Source organism: Lampetra fluviatilis, chromosome 16 (genome assembly GCF_964198595.1).
Source record: "Lampetra fluviatilis chromosome 16, kcLamFluv1.1, whole genome shotgun sequence".
Taxonomy (NCBI): domain Eukaryota; kingdom Metazoa; phylum Chordata; class Hyperoartia; order Petromyzontiformes; family Petromyzontidae; genus Lampetra; species Lampetra fluviatilis.
Genome location: NC_136290.1, coordinates 6,511,729 through 6,530,868, shown reverse-complemented (window position 1 = coordinate 6,530,868; position 19,140 = coordinate 6,511,729). Strand labels below are relative to the sequence as shown.

The window sequence follows — 19,140 nt, the reverse complement described above, 5'->3', positions numbered from 1 at the left end:
AATAATACTGTCTAATCGCTATAATTTTATAATCTACCGACCCTATAATAGTAATTGCACACATTGTGGTGGGGGGGGAGTGAAGAGGACGTGAAACTTTGATGAATTTACCTCAGAGTCGCGTGGTGGGTGTCGAGGCCTAGTACCGTGCAGAGCCTCCGGCCTCGCCTAAATTGCCCATCCGGCTGAGGCTGGGTACGGGTGCCGTTCCCCCCCCCCCCCCCGCGCTACAATAATACTGTCTAATCGCTATAATTTTATTATCTACCGACCCTATAATAGTAATTGCACACATTGGGGTGGGAGGGGAGTGAAGAGGACGTGAAACTTTGATGAATTTACCTCAGAGTCGCGTGTTAATGCGTGCGCATATTTTTTACGGGAATTAAAAATGGCGTCCACCCCGCAGCGAATGCGTCGCTACCCGTTGCCAGGGGCAACCGCCGTGGAAAACCAAACGGACCAATCGTGTCTCGCAAATCCCTCACATTTCGTCCAATGAAACTGCGTATGGTCCGGCGACACACAGACAGACAGACACACACACAGACACACACACAGACAGACAGATAGATTTGCGATTTTATATATATAGATGCGTTGTTCATTCACTGTATCTGTAGTGCAGTTATTGTGGTTATCCAAGGTATCGATGTTAATTTCAAGTCAGCCAGCAAGCTTAACTACCCTTAAAAGTGTTTAATAAACGTAAAAAAAAATCAAGTTTGTCCTATTTAAATTAGTATCACCAGTAGGTATTCTTTGCCCAATGTGTTGGCTTAAATATAAGTGAAAATTGTACATCGTTATTTCGAAAAATGTCTCGGCATAAAACTGTGGACTAGATGTATTCGTCATTCAATTGTATAAAATAAGCTCCACACTTTGGTCAGTGATGCTGTGACCTTGTCCAAAATGTCAGCTTTTGTTAGACATTTTCATGAATTTTTTTAGTTTCACCCCCCCCCCTCTCTCCTGTAAAGGCCACGGCGTGTTAACCATCAGCAGGGGGGGGGAGAGATACCGGCGGCCCACGTGTGAGCCACCCGACCCCCTTTGCGTGCCGCGCCGGCCTTCGTGGGTACAGGGGGACAGCACTTGCCCCCAACATTCCGGCTAAAAGGCCACACAGGGGATCTTTATCTCTTTGTTGATTCTGATATCTTGAGCACGCAGATTTCCATAAGGCAGTAGACACACCTCCAATGGGAGGTGAAAGATAACAAAAGGAACTCTGTGAGCTCGTCACGTCTGGTTGTATTTTGCCACGTCATATCAACCACAAAGCAAAGACAAAGATCCCCCATTTAGCTTTAAGAGACTGTTGGGGCAAGTGCTGTTAGTGAGCACCTTTGATGGCCGGCACAGCACACGAGGGGGAGGAAAGGTCAGCACCGTGCCCGGCTGCCTTTGTCTCAGTGGTGATCTTTACACATTGCACCAGGTTCTCGTTTGAGGCCGAGTCGACCTAGGGGAGGCCCAGCACCGATTCATATAATCGTCACTGGTGTTGGCCGTGTGCGGGAATCGAACTCGATCAGCCGGATTTGTAGCGCGACGCGCTGACCGTTGCACCGCGGCTTTCCCCCCCCACGCACACACAACAAAGATCCCCCATATAGCCTTAGCAGACTGTAGGGGCAAGTGCTGTTAGCGAGCACCTATGAAGGCCGGAACGGTACACGAGGGGGTGGGTGGCCAGCACCACGCCCGACCGCCTTTGTCTCCCTAGTGGCAATGTTTACACACCGCACCAGGTACTCATTTGAGGCTGAGTCGACCTAGGGGAGGCCCGGGACAGGTTCAGATAATCGTCACTGATGTTGGCCGTGAGCGGGAATCAAACTCGTGTCGCCGGGTTCGTAGCGCAGCGCGCTAACCGCTATACTACCGCTCCCCACGCACACACGTACACACACACAAAGCAACCCATTACTGTGTAGCCCCCACTGAACCACTAGAAATCCTCTGTGTTAGCGAGCACGTATTAACACCAAGTGACGCACGCCAAGACCCGGTGGGATGGGGGGGGGGGCAGCACCGCACACAATGATCGTTTGCCTCCTCATCGCCCGCCTTTTTTTTGTTCCCGATTTATGTCGATGAACCTTGCCGAGTTGCTCGTTTGGACCGCAGTAGCCCAATGGAGTTTGGTTATTCGCTTGCGTCAGTGGGCCCGGCGCTCAACACGGCACGCTGAAACACATTTCCGACCACTTCTCAAAAACACAAATCCAACAAAGAGACGCAGAGAAAGAGCCCCATTTTGACCTCAAAGTTTGTCGATTCAACCATTGTTAGCGGAGAACCTAATTTTTAGGCCGGCATGCCGCACACAAAAGAGCGCCATGGGCCGGTGTTCGGAACGCCCGGCCGCCTTTGTGTCGTCCCTCGTTCATCAATGTTGTTGACGCACCACGCCAGGTACTCTTTTTAAGCTGAGGTGACCTAGTGGAAGCCCAGCCCAGCTTAGTTTCAGATTCCCAGTATGTGTATTCAGAGATTGAACCTGAGGCATAGGGATTGGAGTGTTGTGTGTAAATCACTGCACCAGCACTACCCTGATAATGTTTCAAATCGATTCGGATACATCCATACATGCAAAAAACAAAGACTAAGATCCCCCGTATAGCCTCAACAGACTGTTGGGCGAGTACTGTTAGTGAGCATCTATGAAGGCCGGCGATGTTTACGCACCGCACCAGGTACTTATTTGATGCCGAGTCGACCTAGGGGAGGCCTAGGACCGGTTCGGATAATCGTGACCAGTGTTGGCTGTGATCAGGAATCGAACTCGGGTCACCGGATTTGTAGCGCAGCGCACTCACAGCTACACTACCGCACACAAACACACACACAGATATAGCCTACCCCACAGTGTTCCCAAAGTGCAGATAATGTATTATTAGACCGACTTGTTGAACTTTATAAATAAAATACACTCATCGACATACTATGTGGCTATTCTCCGCGTAAGTTTGTTTATCTGGAAAACTCCGCCTCGACGGACCTTCTGATTTCAGTTGAATGCTTACGAACGTGCAATCGTCGATACAAGCGCGGTTGAAATTACAAAAAAATCATACCCCTGACCCTGAAAAGAGGTGGCTTGTTTTCCTCAAGTGCTGCTTCATTTGCTCTTCCATTTCAAATAACTTGGCAAGGAGCGCAAGCCCCATTTCAACACAGAAAGGCGTGCACCTTGGTGGAGGAGTTTCTGTGTGCGGTGGCCGCAGGTGTAGCTTGCGAAACGCGTATGAGCAGCAGCATAACGCTTCCCTTCAAAATCCCTCCCAGGTAATTTATTGCCACCGAATCTAAACGTGCGTCCTGCTAGCGTTGACCCCAGGGCAAATGCTGCTTTGGGGCAACGCTTTCTACGCTGTGAAGCGAGCAGTCTGCTCCCCGCCGGTGAACGCGCGGTCTCCCTGGGCGGTTCCAAGGCGAGTCAAGCCCAAAAGCCCTGCTGTGGAAACTGTCGGCAAGCCAATTGCCACGCGGTCGAGTGGCACGCGGCCATGAGAGCTGAGCGTCTCTCGGCCCTCGTGTCTGGCTTGCGCTCGTACCTTGCGTCCAGGGCCGAGCCGAGCTGGGCAAGGTCCTCCTGAGTGAGACGGTGATGGGAATTCCACGTTACTATGCCAGGAGACTTTGTTTCACCCGTATTTTTTCTACTCGCCCAAGGTTGAAAGCGTTGACACATTTACTCTGCCCATCAGAAATGATGAGGGGTGACGACATCGCTGTCGACTCATACGGTTTAACCGTATTCTTGTCCAGGGAAATTGAGTTTCCATGTCCATACGGTGTACAGCCGTTTCAGTACGGGCAAAAACATGTTTTTGTCTATTTGTTTGTGTTTCTCTCCCTTGTGATGGGACTTTGTAGGATGAACGTTGAGATTGATAAGGGGCACGGGGTGACCAATAAGGTCTGAATTAGTCTATAATAAGGTAGGGGACGATAACTCCCGTAATGATGATGCAACTATGAACTAAACATTCGTATCAAGTTGAGGCATAGAGGTATTAATCAAAGCAATACCCAAAACTTGGAGAAACAAACCAGAGAAGAAAAGGACTACACTATTTGCAAATATGCAAAGGTATTTGACATGTTTTCGACGACGATGGCTTGCTGGAAAGCGTCACATTATAAGTGTAAATCAATTATGATTATAATTATTATAACTCATGCATATGCATGATATTTCCCAACTTGTTGATTTGCACGCCTCAGTTAGTCGATTGGCAGGTCGTGTGCGGGTGGGGTAAAGTATGGGTACTCGTACTTTTTCCTGCACCTCTGGTCAGTATGGAAGAGTAGGCCAAATACCTTCTTCTGGAGGAGCTCTCCAGGACTTCCACGAGTAGGGAGGCCCTTCTGCTCAGAGTTCCATGAGCAAGCAAATGCAGGGCTGCACCTTTACCAATGCTCTCTGAGTTCTCAAGCAGTATCCTAAAGAAAGTCTTCACGCTTGCGCTTTAATGAACATTTTCAACCCACGATGCTTGCTTGCCATATGAAACGACTGCCCCCCCTCCCCAAATATCTTGCCATGTGTAGTTTCTACCGCTGGCTCGGGATGGCGAATGGACATGGGCAGGGCCGCCGTGCTGCTCTGCGCACAGATCACTTCACGCGTTTTTTTGCATCCCATCAGAGTGCGGCGTGCCTGTCAATAGCCTTGCTTATTGTATTGCTTGTCCATGTGATTTTGTGCAGATTGAACGCGCGTGCTGATTTCCACAATCCGGATCGCCACCTCCCGGGAACATCTCGATTTCTCGTCTCAAACGTCGACCTTTCACCGAGGACTCCGCTCCAAGCAACGGTACATACGGCAGCCACTTCTCAGCAACGATCTGCCCCGGCTCCCAACAGACGGCAGAGCCTTGGAAATGCAGCACAGGGACATTGCCGCGTACTCGCTGGGACCTGCGCGGCACAGCAGACAATGGGAAACGAAGCCCGCGAATAAAACACTTTGAAGCCTGGCCCGAAGGCCCGAAGGAACCTCTTGCACTCGGGTGGAGTGTTATTTATCCGAGGTGACTGAAACACGTTGGCCGTGGGAGAGGAGAGAGAAGCTGCCTGCTGCTGCTGCTGCTGCCCTGTAAAGTGTTTTGCGCAAGATCTATTCTCTTTCACAAAGTTTGTTTGCGTGCCATATGCACTGCTTGTGTGCACGTCTCTTTGCAGTGCAATGCCGCAGCGTACTGAGATCTTCATTGCGTCCGGCTGCCTTGGAAGGGCCTTTTGAGGCGTCCGTCTACGCAATCGTTAAAACTTAGTCGCGTATTTAACAAAAATTTCAGTCCTGGGGAAAATGACGGAACATTTAAAAATGTAAAAAAGTAGTCTAGATTTAAATAGGGCCTAAGTTTGACAATCTGAAAATCCACGTGCTTATTTCTGTCTTTGTCTTCACTGCTGGTATTATTTTTAATCATCAAAACATACAAAAATTATCACCGACAACAATCCAAATTTAGATACGATTTGACGCAATTCACGTTCGATACCGACAAAACGTGCACGCGCGTACGTACGCTGAACTTATTTCTCACCGTACATAGCCAACCGCGCTAATCGGAGGTGCCGCATCGCTTGCCCGGCAGCTACCAACACGGGACAAAAGTAGAAAGTAGCGATCGACACGATTCGCCGGGTGGAAGGTTTCTCTCAGCACCGCGCACCCATAGCGCATGGAAGCAGAACGAGGGGTGACCGATCACGCGATGAACGCCACGGAGAAGTTCCGCCTGCTGCTGCTCAACGCGCTGGCGTGCGGCCTGGAGATCTGCGTGGCGGCCGGAGTGACCTACGTGCCCCCGCTGCTACTGGAAGCGGGCGTGGAGGAGCGCTACATGACCATGGTGCTTGGTGAGTGGGCAACGCCACCGTTCTCACGAATACGGACGAGCAAGGCCGGCCCTGAGCCAGTGGTGGAAATCCATATTCACACGGCATGGAACAGCAGTCGTCAATTCTGTCATAACTACACGACGATCAAATGTGTTTTCGCACATGCAGACATTTGCAAGAGGCGCACCAATTGGCAGATACTTCAGAGCACTGAACCATCACAGAGCACTGAGCAAGGACAGCTAATAAACTGTCGGGTGTGAATGTGGGCAGCCGGACATTATTAAACCGGGTTCTCGAGTTTAGCACATTGATGGTCTCAGCTTATTTGCCAATAAATGCTGACAATAACTCGACAATTCATAATAACCATTTGACTCCCACGTGGATAACATTTCTTTATTGCAGGGCGTGTGCAGGGATGTGCTCCTCCTAGCGATAATTTAATGATGCCACTCACGACAGGATGCTCATCGCAAACTTTAAATTAAATTGGGAGGGTGGAAATGACGAATATATTTTAAAAGAGTAGACATTTGTATTACGGGTCGATGGTTTTAAAATAACCCACTTCCATTGTACAGCTGTGAACACCCAATGCACACACAGTAACACGTACAGACAAAATAATTCTGAAGTTAATTCCTGCTCCAATCATCTCCATTAGCTGTCGTAGAAATTCCACGTTACCATGGCAGGGGGATGAGGTTTTCTGCCATCGTTGTCATTATCTCTCTAGGTTTGGATGATGTGAACATTTTGATATCAATGTGCAGGAAGTAAAATACTGTTTCCATACATTGGGACCGTCCCTCTGGCTACTGTCACATGGCTCTCGGCGAAGATGGTCACTACCTATGATTGTTTGATAAGAGACAGAGTTTCACTTTGATTTATTACAGGTAGCTGATAATAGATTATTGCGGCCACCATCACAGATAATGGATAAAGGACCCTCCTCATCAGTCGTAGGCCGCTGTTTAACCAGGTTAATAAAGGGAGGCACCCACCACTGGTGTCAGCTGTGGCCAGGAATGGAACTCAGGTCGTCAGATTCGTAGAACAACGCACGAACCACTGCATGACTACTCCACTCGTCTCCATTTTTCACTCGTTTACAAAAGCATTAATCGGGTACTTTAGCTTGTCTTAGTGCAATCAAGTAATCATCGCTGTACTTTAATGTGTATAAGGTATCGATTTAAAGCTTTCGTGACTGCAGGGATTCATCTTCTTGGTTCTTTCGGTAAAGTCCCTTCTACGTGACTTTACCGAAAGAACCAAGAAGGTGTATAAGGTACTTCATTGCGCGTAAACAAATCGACGTGTGATTGAATGCAAATTGTCGGCCGGCGAATGAGCTCTTGACGTCACATCGTCTGCCCCCCCACCACCGCACCGTTCCCCCCGCACCCCCCGCCCCCCCACCCCCCTCCCCCCCCCCGTCGCGCAGGCATCGGGCCTGTGCTGGCCCTTGTGTTTGTGCCGTTTATCAGCTCGGCGAGCGACAACTGGAGCGGCGGATGTGGCCGGCGAAAGCCGTTCATCCTGGCGCTGAGCCTGGGCGTGGTGCTGGGCCTGCTGATCGTCTCCTACTCGGCCAGCATTGCGCACCACTTCCAGAGCGAGCACGCCTTCAAGGTGCCCGCCCGTCCGTCCGTCCACACGAGAGTCCACTCTCACAACCCAGCCGCCCACGACTACCGTAACAGATTTCATTACCGCAGTCTCTGGATTAAACTAAACACTTTTTTTATTTTACCTGGTAAGGCCCACGGAGCTATATAGCTCTTAAATTTCGATGTAAAGCTTTCGTGACTGCAGGGATTCATCTTCTTGGTTCTTTCGGTAAAGTCACGTAGAAGGGAAGTAATAAAATAATAAAAATAAAAATAATAAAATAATTCTCACGACTTTTCGGCCACAACGCAAGCAGACCTGGTCTTCACCTGAGGACGGCTGCTTGCGTTGTGGCCAAAACGTCGTGAGAATTATTTTATTATGTTTTATTTTTATTATTTTATTACTTCCCTTCTACGTGACTTTACCGAAAGAACCAAGAAGATATATAGCTCTTTTTAGAAGTGTCCTGGTCCCAAAGGATAGCTCAACGAAGTGGCTTGTTATGTGGAAATTTAAATGCATGTTTATAAATGTGGAAGGAAAAACCAGAGGAAAATCCATGTGACCACGGGGAGAGAGACTTGCCAACTCCAAATGTACAGCCGTTAGGGTAGGAATCGAACCCATGACCTCCTGTATACCAGGCGAGGTAGTTAACATCTCGCCACCGCGCCCTTCTATAAGAGCTGTGGAGCCTCCAGGCGCTTTCCATCAGCGCGGCTGGACCACACTCGTTCAAAGCGTACTCATCCGTTTCTTTTTGACCGAGGTGTGAAGTGCACTAAACAGCTCTGTCTGGCTGAGTGGCGCTGCGGTCGGAGAGAGCTTGACTCGCGATCTGAAGGCCCACAAGGTCAAATCTCAGTCGAGGCGTTGTCACAGCCGTTGATAAAACTAATTGTGAGGACTCTAACAGCGACAGTTACATTGTTAGACTGGCACCTGTCACAGGAATGTGGAATTTGCACACCCACCCCAGGGATGTAAAGAGGAGATGAGAGTTCTCCCAAACTAAATTTAACACAAAGCTACTTTTACTTTATTTACACTGAATAAAGTACTAGAGTGCCCGAATACTAGTTCAAGTACCCTAATGCCACGCTTATTACCCAAATAAAAGTTCACGCTTGGTTCGGCAGTAGCAGCAGCACCAGCGCAGCGGTTCGAGCAATGCACTATGAACCCAGTGACCTGAATTATATTCCCAGCTGTGGCTAACATCATTGGCAAGTGATATCTGTAACGGTCAATCAGTCAGTTTATTTTGGGTGAGGCCCATTGAGCTAAGAAGCTGTCTTTCTATGGCGACTCGATTAGCACAGTTGGTCTACGTACAGTGTGAAAGAAGTTCTACACACGTACAATCCGCCGTGACTACATTGGCTTGGGAATGCCTTTACCCAGGAGTGCTCTTGGCACAAAGGAAAAGAAAAATAATGATGAATTGCTTCTACAATGTTAAAGTATTTGAGTACACACGAAAGTACCCGTGCACACACACACCACATCACCCACACACACTCTCAAACGAAAGTACCCATGCACACCCACGCACTCAAGAAGCGCCACCGCACCACATCGCCCGTCGTGCCGCCCCCCCCGTGTCCCGCGCGCGCCCAGGTCGGCTTGATGATCGTGGGCGTGGGGCTGCTGGACTTCTGCGGACAATCGTGCTTCACGCCGCTCGAGGCGCTGGTGGCGGACACGCTGCGCGAACCCGAGCGCTGCGTGCACGCCTACGCCATGTACTCCTTGATGACGAGCGCCGGCGGCTGCGTGGGCTACCTCCTGCCCACCGTCGACTGGAGCGGCACCGACCTGGCTCGCCGGCTCGGGGGGCAGGGCCAGTGCCTCTTCTCCATCCTCATCGCCGTGTTCCTCGTCAGCCTCGCCGTCACCATGTGGCAGGCCCGAGACCCGCCGGCGCCGCCCGCGAAGGCCGGGGGAGGGCAGGCGGCGGCGGCTGCGGCGGCGGCGGCGTTGGTGCCGCATGGCCGGGCTGCCGGGGGGCACCACCCCGACGTGCCGCTGGCCGGCTCCGTGGCGGCCGGCGCGGCGTCGGGTGGCGGGGGCAGGAGGGAGGTGGTGGAGGTGGTCGTCGTTACGCAGGTGAGGTGGCGTGCGCGTCCGTGGGCACACGTCTGTCTGTCTGTCTTTGGGGGGGTGAGCGCTTCCACCTCCCCTAGGTCCACTCGCTCTTAAACGAGCAGCTGGTGCGGTGTGTGAACATCGCCACTAAGGAGACAAAGCCTGCCGGGCGTGGTGCTGGCCGCCCACCCCCTCGTGCGCCATGCCGGTTTTCTTATAGTTGCTCGCTAACAGCACTTGCCCCAACAGTCTGTTAAGGCAATACAGGGGATCTTTGTCTTTGTTTATGTGTGTGGTGTGCGCTGGGGAGACAAAGGCGTGGTTCTCGTGACACCATCTCCTCGTGCGCCATGCCGGGCTTAATAGGCGCTCGCTAACAGCACTTGTCCCAGCAGCCCCGTGGGCGACGGGGAGGGATGCTTCTCCTCACGGTGCGAGCGGTCGTGCCGAGTGCACTGCACTCAGAAAAGAGCGACCCAAATTCTATTCCTGGCCGTGGCTAATATCGGCGGCAGATATTTTAACCGATTCCTTGGTTCTGCTTAGGTCCACCGGGCCTGAAATAAGTGCACGGTGCAATGTGTAGACAGGCAGAGATGGTTCTGTCCGCACTGACCCCTCATGCTCCATGCCAGGCTTAATAGGTGCTCGCGAACTGCCCCGACAATTTATGAGGGCTATATGAGGGCTATAGGAGGGCCTTTGTGTGTGGAAAGCGGTCCTCGAAGTCGGTTAACCCATGACACCTGGGCCCGTTTCGTGGTGAATGGGGGCTCTTGTTTCTCGGGAGCGGTGAAGCTTTAATGCTTCACGCAGTGCACTATGAACCCAGTGACCTGAATTCAAATCCCAGTCAAGACTAACTTATAGCGTGGGCTGCCTCGCCTGGGAATCGAACCAGTGATGTCCAACCATTACACCCCATGGCAGCATCCATATGCATGTGTGAGGACTCGACCCTGAATATTAAAATAAATTCTAATCACAATTGTAAAGCATATCGAAATATCCCAAAGTGCTGTACGTAAAAAATGGGGCAACAAATGGAAACAGATGGCGATTAGCCCACTTGCTGTACTGCCTTCTTATGGCAAGCCAGCATATGGCACCTCGATGCTCTCACCTCCGCAGTGCCGGATTACAGGCCACGTGCAAATCCACCACCACCCGGCTATATAATTGTTGAAAATGGAAACACACTACGATAAAAGCCAGTAACAATAATAATAATAAAAACAATTGCACAATACATCCGCAGTCAACACAACACAAGTCGGTGTCATACCGAGGAGCAGACCGGGCCCTGAGACTAAAACGACGGTGTGGGGATGGTGGTGGTGTGGGGATGGTGGTGGTGTTGGGGGTGGTGGTGATGTTGGTGGTGGTGGTGTTGTTGGTGGTGGTGTTGTTGGTGGTGGTGGTGGTGGTGGTGATGGTGATGGTGGTGGTGGTGATGTTGGGGCTGATGTTTGGGGGTGGTGGTGATCGGTGGTGGTGGCGATGATGGGTGGTGGTGTGGTGGTGGTGACCGGTGGGTGGTGGTGGTGGTGATGGTGATGTTTGGGGGTGGTGGTGATGGGTGGTGGTGGTGATGGTGATGTTTGGGGGTGGTGGCGATGGGTGGTGGTGGTGGTGGGTGGTGGTGGTGATGGGTGGTGGGCTGCGTGTCGCTTGCAGAGTGGAGGTGCGAGATGCTGCTCGGGCTGTGTGGAGCGTGCCGGCGCGGGCTGGCGGGCGGCCCGGCACAACGGCTCCGCGTGGTGGCTCCGTGGCGGCGTCGTCTCGTTCCTCGTGCCGGACGTCTACCGCAGCTTCCTGCGGATGCCGAACGTGCTGCTGCGCCTGTGCTTCGCGCAGCTGTCCTCGTGGATGTCCATCATGACCTTCATGCTCTTCTACACGGACTTCATGGGCGAGGGCCTCTACGGCGGAGTTCCCAGCGCCGAGGCCGGCTCCCCGCGGCGCCTGCTCTACGACGAAGGTGCCGCAACGAAACTGCCAAAGCCCGGCTCTTCGTCGCCAATGCGCGATGACCCCTATTTGTGTTTTGGGCTGGGCCACTGTTGTTTTGGCTGAGATTGCTGCCGATGCTGTTGTTGTCGCTGCTTGTAATGCCGCCGCTGCTGTTGTTGCTGCTGATGAAGATGCTCTTGCTGATGCCACTTTGGCTGCTTCCGTTTTGGATTATGCTGCGTGCGCCATTGTTGTGCCAAGCGCTGTTGATCAATTGTAGCTGCTACTGTTGATGCTGCTGCTGTTTTAGCTGCTGCTGTTTTAGCTGCTGCTGCATTCGAACTTGAATCACGTGCTTTTCTGATCAACCGTAATTGCTGCTGCTGCTGCTGCTGTTGTTGTTGTTGCTGCTGATACTGCTGCTGTTTTAGCTGCTGCTGCTGCTGCTGCTGCTGCAGTCGAACTTGAATCACGTGATTTTCTGATCAATCGTAATTGCTGATGCTGCTGCTGTTGTTGTTGCTGCTGCTGATACTGCTGCTGTTTTAGCTGCTAAGGCTGCTGCTGCTGTAGGTGAGCATTAACCCCACGCTTGCTCTGCTGTTGTGCCCCCAAACGCCTTCGATCGGACCTTGACCACGGGCTGCCGCCGCCTCCGCCAGGGGTGCGCATGGGCAGCTGGGGTCTCTTCCTGCAGTGCTGCACGTCGACCGTGTGCTCCGTGGGCATGGACCGCCTGGTGACTTCGCTGGGCGGCCGCGGGGTCTACCTGGCCAGCATGGGCTCCTTCACGATCGCCATGCTCGTCATGTGCCTGTCGGATAGCGTGGCGCTCGTCACCGCCATGACGGCGCTCACGGGCTTCGGATGCTCCATGCTGCACACGCTGCCCTACACGCTCACCACACTCTACCACCAGGAGCAGGAGGTTGGTGGCTGCACCCTCACTAACCCCACCCCCTCCCCCCCCCCCATAGACAACGATCCCCCCCGGCGCGATACGTGAACTGGATCGTGTCTCCCACTCGCAAACGTGGCCAAGCGTGGTCACGTGAAGCAACGGTGTGGTCACATGTCTCTGCCACCTGTCACGCGCCGCTGTACACACCGTGCGTTACACACATGTAATACACACACACACCATTATTATACCCGGCATGAATTACACGAAGATAAAGGTCCCCCATATAGCCTTTAACAGACTGTCGGGGCAAGTGACGTTAGCGAGTAGCGCCTATGAAGGCCGGTTGGTGGCCAGTACCACGCCCCGGCCGCCTTTATCTCCCTCGTGGCGATGCTTAACATAACATACCAGGTACTCATTTGAGGCTGAGTCGACCTAGGGGAGGCTCAGGACCGGTTCTGAAAATCATCACTGGTCATAATAAAAGTGTTTGGGTTCGATTGCGTTATTTATAAATGTGTCGCAACCCTTCACCACCCGACACAGCCAATGTGTTGTGTTATTACTTAATAACACGCTTCCAGGCTGCGCTGAGTCTATAGCTATCACAGCGATTAAAATAATTCGAATTCTTCTCAATTTCAATTGATTCTCTAACTAATCTTGGCCAGTAACACACAACACAAATTGCAATTCCTTACAGGTGAGTCACATGCTAAGTGGCTGATTACTGATCTATTACATAATTGCAATACCCCCCCCCACCTCCCGCCTCTGATCTCGAATCCTGATGGGGTTCAACAATGATGACGTCATCCTGCACTAATTAAGACCGGAAGTAGGTGGATGGCTCCACGATTCTGGCAAATTGCCCGAAGATGCTGGATGTAATTACCAGTTAATATGTCCTACTCAAATTGTAAATGTTGTGGATCCACTCTTCAACACACCGGTGGGCTAAAGTAGTGAACTGTTTGTCTATTGTCAACGTGACACATTTCTTACTGATTGGCCGTGTCGGGTGGTGGAGGGTTGCGACACATTTATAAACTACGTGATCTAACCCAAAAACCTTTATTGTGAATAATACTGGTCGCGAAAGCCTGCGTGTTAAATCATCACTGGTGTTGGCCGTGAGCAGGAATCGAACTGGGGTCTCTGTGTTAGTAGCGCCGCGCGCTAAACACTGCACTACCCCCCCACCACCACCCCCCCCCCCCGGGCGAACAGGGTGGGGGTGGTCACGGCCCGGGGCGTGACTGCCTGTGACCCGGGCTGCCCGTGTTTGTGTTGATGCTAGAGATACGGATTGTGCGTTATGGGGCCACAGGCGTAACACCAATCTCGGATGTCTCTGCACCCCCTCCCCTCCCACTCTGTGCCCCCCCCCTCTGCCCCTCACCCCCCCCCCCAAACCCACCCCCTCCACCACCTTCCTTCGTGCCAATGCACTTCAAGCGTAGTTTACGGTGGCACGCCAGGTACCAGACATGTGTGAAAAAGAGCTTAATAGCTCGTCGGATTTCAGCAGGATAAAAGAAAGGTTCTGATTCTGGCCGCGTGACGTCGTGCATTGTTGACTTTGGTTGCTCGTCGAAGTTGAGAATTTCAACGAATCGCACTCACGAATGGATATGCTCGTGGTCGTTGTTAGACGAGTAGTTGAGCAAATTTCAAACGTCGTGAGAATTATTTTATAATGTTTTATTTTTATTATTTTATTATTTCTATTCTACGTGACTTTACCGAAAGAACCAAGAAGATAGTTGAGCAAAGCTGTGCGAACAAGATACAAATAATAATAATAAATAAACTAATGCACGTTAAAAATTGTGAAAGTTCGTCGCATTACCGAGGAGGTGAATCGTGGCATGCCAAACGTGTGTGTACCTGTCTGTTGGGAGTGGTAGTGTAGCGGTTAGCGCGCTGCGCTACGAACCTGGCGACCCGAGTTCGATTCCCGCTCACGACCAACACCAGTGATGATTATCTGAACCGGACCTGGGCCTCCCCTAGGTCGACTCAGCCTCAAATGAGTACCTGGTGCGGTGTGTGAGCATTGCCACGAGGGAGACAAAGGCGGCCGGTCGTGGTGTTGGCCGCCCACCCCCTCGTGTGCCGTGCCGGCCTTCATAGGTGCTCGCTAGCAACACTTGCCCCGACAGTCTGTTACAGGCTATACGGGGGATCTTTGTCTTTGTATGCGGGTACCAAATAAAATAATTCGAATCCATCAACCAATCGGCCTTCTGCGCTCAATACTTTCCTGGGGCATTTGTTTCAGCAGCAAACCCTGAACCGGAGTCGAGTCTGATCAGCAGTCGGGCATGTGTAAACAAAAAAATGCTGCCGTGTTTCCTGCTATTGTCGCAAAGAGCACTCCACTAAAACCTTGGGGCCTAATTAACGCTAAACAGTAGTCATTATCCTCAATAGAGGTTTTTGGGTCAGATCGTGTAACTATATAAATGTGTCGTTAAACCCGCCACCACACGACGTAGCCAATTAGCAAGGTTTTTGTCACGTACACAAAACGTGCCAATTCGTTTTTAGTTCAGCACAGTGGTGTTTTTGAACATAAAACGCACAACATTTACAATTCGAGTACGACGTTTTGCCAGAAATTACAACCAGCCTCATCAGGCGGACAGCCAGCTGTCCGCCGGATGATGCCAGTTGTGGATAATATCTGTCACGAAAGCTTACATGTTAAACTGACTAGCGATTGCATGCAACAATATCAGTGATTTTTATCGACCCATAAAAGTCTCACCGAGGGTCTTGCATTGGGACGTTTTGTTTTATTCCATCAATGAGCGTCAAGCATGTGGGAAAAAAATGTGGGAGTACCTGGACTTGCCGCTCATTGCTAGGAGTTTCTTCAGAAACTGAATTCTCCCAACCAAGAACTGACCGAGGCTCAATCCGGCTTCGTTCCGAGACCTGACGAGTGTGTAAACTGCTTAAAAGATGTTTATTTTAACCGGTAAGGCCCACTGAGCTATATATCTATGTTTCAAAGCCAAACCTGGCCACAAATGATATAGCTCAACGAAGTGGCTTATCGTGCAGAAATTTATAGCAGCCAAATACTCTGAACAAATGTTGATTCTCATTGTGGAGGGACAAACCGCACACTCCCGGAGAAAAATCCATGCGACCATGCAAACTCCAAATATACAGATGTCAGTGTCTGGATTGAACCCACGGCCTTCTGTATACCAGGCGAGGTAGTTAACGTCTTGCCACCATGGCACCCCATGTTGTTGTTCGGCACAATATCCGAAATTTCCCTCCGCGTGGCGCTGCTGTTCCCAAAAACAAAATTCCCAGCGCGTGGGGCGAAACGTCGGACATCGACGGCCCGAAACGAGTCGGGAGAGCCGATCGACGTTGCCGACTGACCCCGTTCTGCTGTGCCCGCCCAGGCCTTCATGTTCCACAAGGCGAAGAGCGACACGGACGCCCAGCGCTCGGAGAAGAAACCCCACGGGTGGGAGTCGACGGCGATGAGCGCGCACGCCCACAAGTCCCACAACGGAGGCCCCATCCTCGCCGATCGGCCGAGCGCGAGGACGACGACAACGACGCCGCAGCAGCAGCTGCAGCTGCCCGCCTCCCAGCACGCGACGGACCACGGCAAGCGCGGCATCTGCATGGACATGGCCATCCTGGACAGCATGTTATTCCTGTCGCAGGTGGTGCCCTCCCTGTGCATGGGCGCCATCGTGGAGACGTGCGGCTCCGTCCAGGCGTACGTCGTGTGCGCCGCCGCCCTGGGGCTGGCGTCGCTCTACCTGGGCACGCGCGTCGTCTTCACCAAGGCGGACCTTGAACACATCCGGCATTTGCTGTGAGCGCTCGTTTACCCCCCGGTGGTTTTTTTTTTATTTGACTTCTGACCGAGCGAAGCTGCGGTTAGAGCGCTGCAAGGGGAGTTGGGAGAAGTGGGGGGGGGGAGACTGCGAGTTTCAATGTAACTCAGCCCAGCATCATCCATCCCGGGTCACAGGAGTGTGGATTGGCCGATGGTGGCCCAGGACAGCCAAGCAGAGATGCAACACCGCCTAGTGCTCGTTTTACCAGAGGGACACTTTGATTTTTTTTTATTTATTGCTATAATTGTTGACCGTAAAGGAACGGTGGGTTTCCGTTTGCGCAGACGCAACAAAAACTCGACAACGCAAATCATTGAGTTCTTTTGTTAGTTATTTGCTCGTCCGAGATTTGTTTCCGTGCGAGATGGAAAAAAAAAACAATCTTTTTCATCTCTGAAATGACACACAGGACCACGTGCAATGATGTAACTCGCAAAGAAAGGGCACATTACCGTGAGCGTGTGTTAAAATGTTTGCGTGCGGTATTTTCCCTTTTTCTTTTTTCCCCTTTGCACCTGAAAATGTATTTACACCCAAGGAACGGCAACGCAGTTTACACGTAAACGCGAGAAACCTGGCCCCTTTCCCCGTCGGTTTTGCCCTGCTTCGTGAAGAGGTGCACTTCTTATTTAATGTTTGCCACGATCGGCACTAAACAAGGGGAGCTTTGCAATAAGCGGCAGAAATGTTTCCTTCTTTGCGAATCATTTCCTATACTGTATGAAATAACTGCAGCGCTGTAGAGAATTATTCAATGTTAACGGGTTTAAAAAAAAAAAAAAACACTCGAACATAAAAGGTTTTTATGCAGTGCGATTCCTAGGTTTGTGTTCATGTTGCATTCATTTTTAACTCGTTGAATTTGAAATGCGATTAATGCGAAGGCGTGGTTTACAACGTAACGATGTGTCAAGCGTGCAGGCATTGTGCAGAACAAAATCTGTGAGAAGTCTTTACAGTAATTGGCAGCTGTTCAACCTTGAGAGTTGATTTCGTTAGACTTTGCAGTGATAATCATTGATTTGTCCAGATGTATAACTGCCTGGGTGACTGCTTGGCAGAAATCTGTTTCTGTTTTTTTTTGCAGTCGGTCATTAAGTGGCAGGTGAAGCATAATTATTGGATTGTAAGAGGATGTTGTCTGGACAGTCATATGGCATTAAACCAAAGTTGCTTCTTCTCCTGTGGACATTATTGATGTTTCCACAGCACATGCTGACTAGTTGCTAACCAAACATGGTTAATATTACAACCTCAGCCCACGGGGACTTAACATTTACACTTAGACTTTGCCATCTTTCGTGCCTAGATCATTATAAATCCATGCAAAGTAAAGTATTTATTGGTAATTATAAGCCAGCACATTGTAAGAGCAATACATGAATCACACTGGAATATTTCATAGTACAAGAGTCATTATATAATCTTATTAACTGGGAGATAATGGGTACATTTCTCGAGGGGTTTCTCGCAACTCACAAAAAAAATTACCAGCCCATGCTTACATTTTTGTTTGCATATTTGTACGATGTCACCTAATTGTTTTGACATATGCAAACTGCAAAGTAAATCGTCGAATGCCTATTTATTTATTTATCTTCATTTGAATGTGTCCCACAGTTACGCCCAGTTCTATTCGTCATGTTCGTCATTAAAACAAAAATTGGTGAAACTCTTCGTGTAAATCCGGTTAAATAATGTGCCAACCTCATTTAAAATTTATCTGTTTCACGTCACCTAGCAGGTCACTCAAAGCAACGATCCAAAAAAAGAAAATGTTATATATTTTTCTACACAAACTCTGTGTTCATCTCTTGTTGGCTGTTGAGAAATAAAACAAATGAAACGTTTCATTTTAAGTTTGCCTTCATCATATCGTACGTACCGCTGGGACCATACGCATAGCTTAACCCTTTCCCGTTCCAAGACGTCTGCAAGTTGCAGGTTCGTGTCCCATTCACCGCTGAATCTCGGAACGCGCAAGCGGTTCGCCGTTTGAATGAGAGAGGCGTAGCGCCGCTGGTTTTTAAGACGTTGTACTCACCGCAGAGAACCGTCGCGACACGGCCGCACTTTGTGATAGATGGCGCCAAACTGTGCCACATGCCCTCCCGCATGGCCTTGTGGGAGCCTCGGTACCGATAGGGAGCCTCGGTACCGATAATGACGTATGTCATCAGAATGGGAAAGGGTTAAATGCACTAAGGCAAATGGAGGAGTTTAAATTGCATGCCCTCATTCCACAATTTCCCATCTCCTAGCACACGCGTCTTCACGATGACCTTTTGACGTTGGATTTGCTTGGTTCATTCGGCCCACATTCCTTGACACATAGTAGAACTCTGTTCAGTCTTCACATATTCATGAAAAAAAATACCAATACTTTCCAGCAGCATTTGTTGAAGTGCTAAATGCATACTGGATAACATTGGTTAGAAAATCCAATGGTCCCATGGACTTAATAAAATATCTCTTCAAATCAAAACTAAAGCTTCAAAACAAATTTAAAATCTCTTCTTACGTGTGACAACACAACTGAGTTCTGCATGTTGTTAGTTCTTTCGGTAAAGTCACGTAGGTAAAAAATGAAATAAAAATTAATTTGTATTCATTTAATTTAATTTTTTACCTACGTGACTTTACCGAAAGAACTAACAACATGCAGAACTCAGTTCTGTGTTGTAAGAACTAAGAGTATGAATCCTTGCAGTCACGAAAGCTTCTAATCTAGAATTCTGCATATTGGTTGCTTTTTTGCGCCCCGTAATGTTCAACAGCAATGCTTAGAATGAGTTTGGTATACAATATTCCTTTACAGTACACGGT

The 19,140-nt window shown here is 50.2% G+C and overlaps 1 protein-coding gene across 2 annotated transcripts in view; it reads left to right on the top strand.

Annotated features, from left to right (window-relative positions):
* Positions 1-18,128, top strand: part of SLC45A3 (solute carrier family 45 member 3) — a 93,889-nt gene extending 75,761 nt beyond the window's left edge. Inside the window, exons 2-8 of one of the 2 annotated variants that reach the window (XM_078863592.1) lie at positions 4,726-4,834; positions 5,203-5,886; positions 7,322-7,509; positions 9,112-9,600; positions 11,257-11,560; positions 12,195-12,460; positions 15,865-18,128. In XM_078863592.1, the coding sequence (XP_078719718.1) occupies positions 5,709-5,886; positions 7,322-7,509; positions 9,112-9,600; positions 11,257-11,560; positions 12,195-12,460; positions 15,865-16,293 (1,854 nt within the window). In that variant the 5' untranslated portion in view covers positions 4,726-4,834; positions 5,203-5,708 and the 3' untranslated portion in view covers positions 16,294-18,128. Of the gene's footprint in view, positions 1-4,725; positions 5,887-7,321; positions 7,510-9,111; positions 9,601-11,256; positions 11,561-12,194; positions 12,461-15,864 lie in introns of both variants that reach the window. The other variant, XM_078863591.1, reaches the window with a different exon arrangement.
* The last annotated feature ends 1,012 nt before the right edge of the window (positions 18,129-19,140 follow it).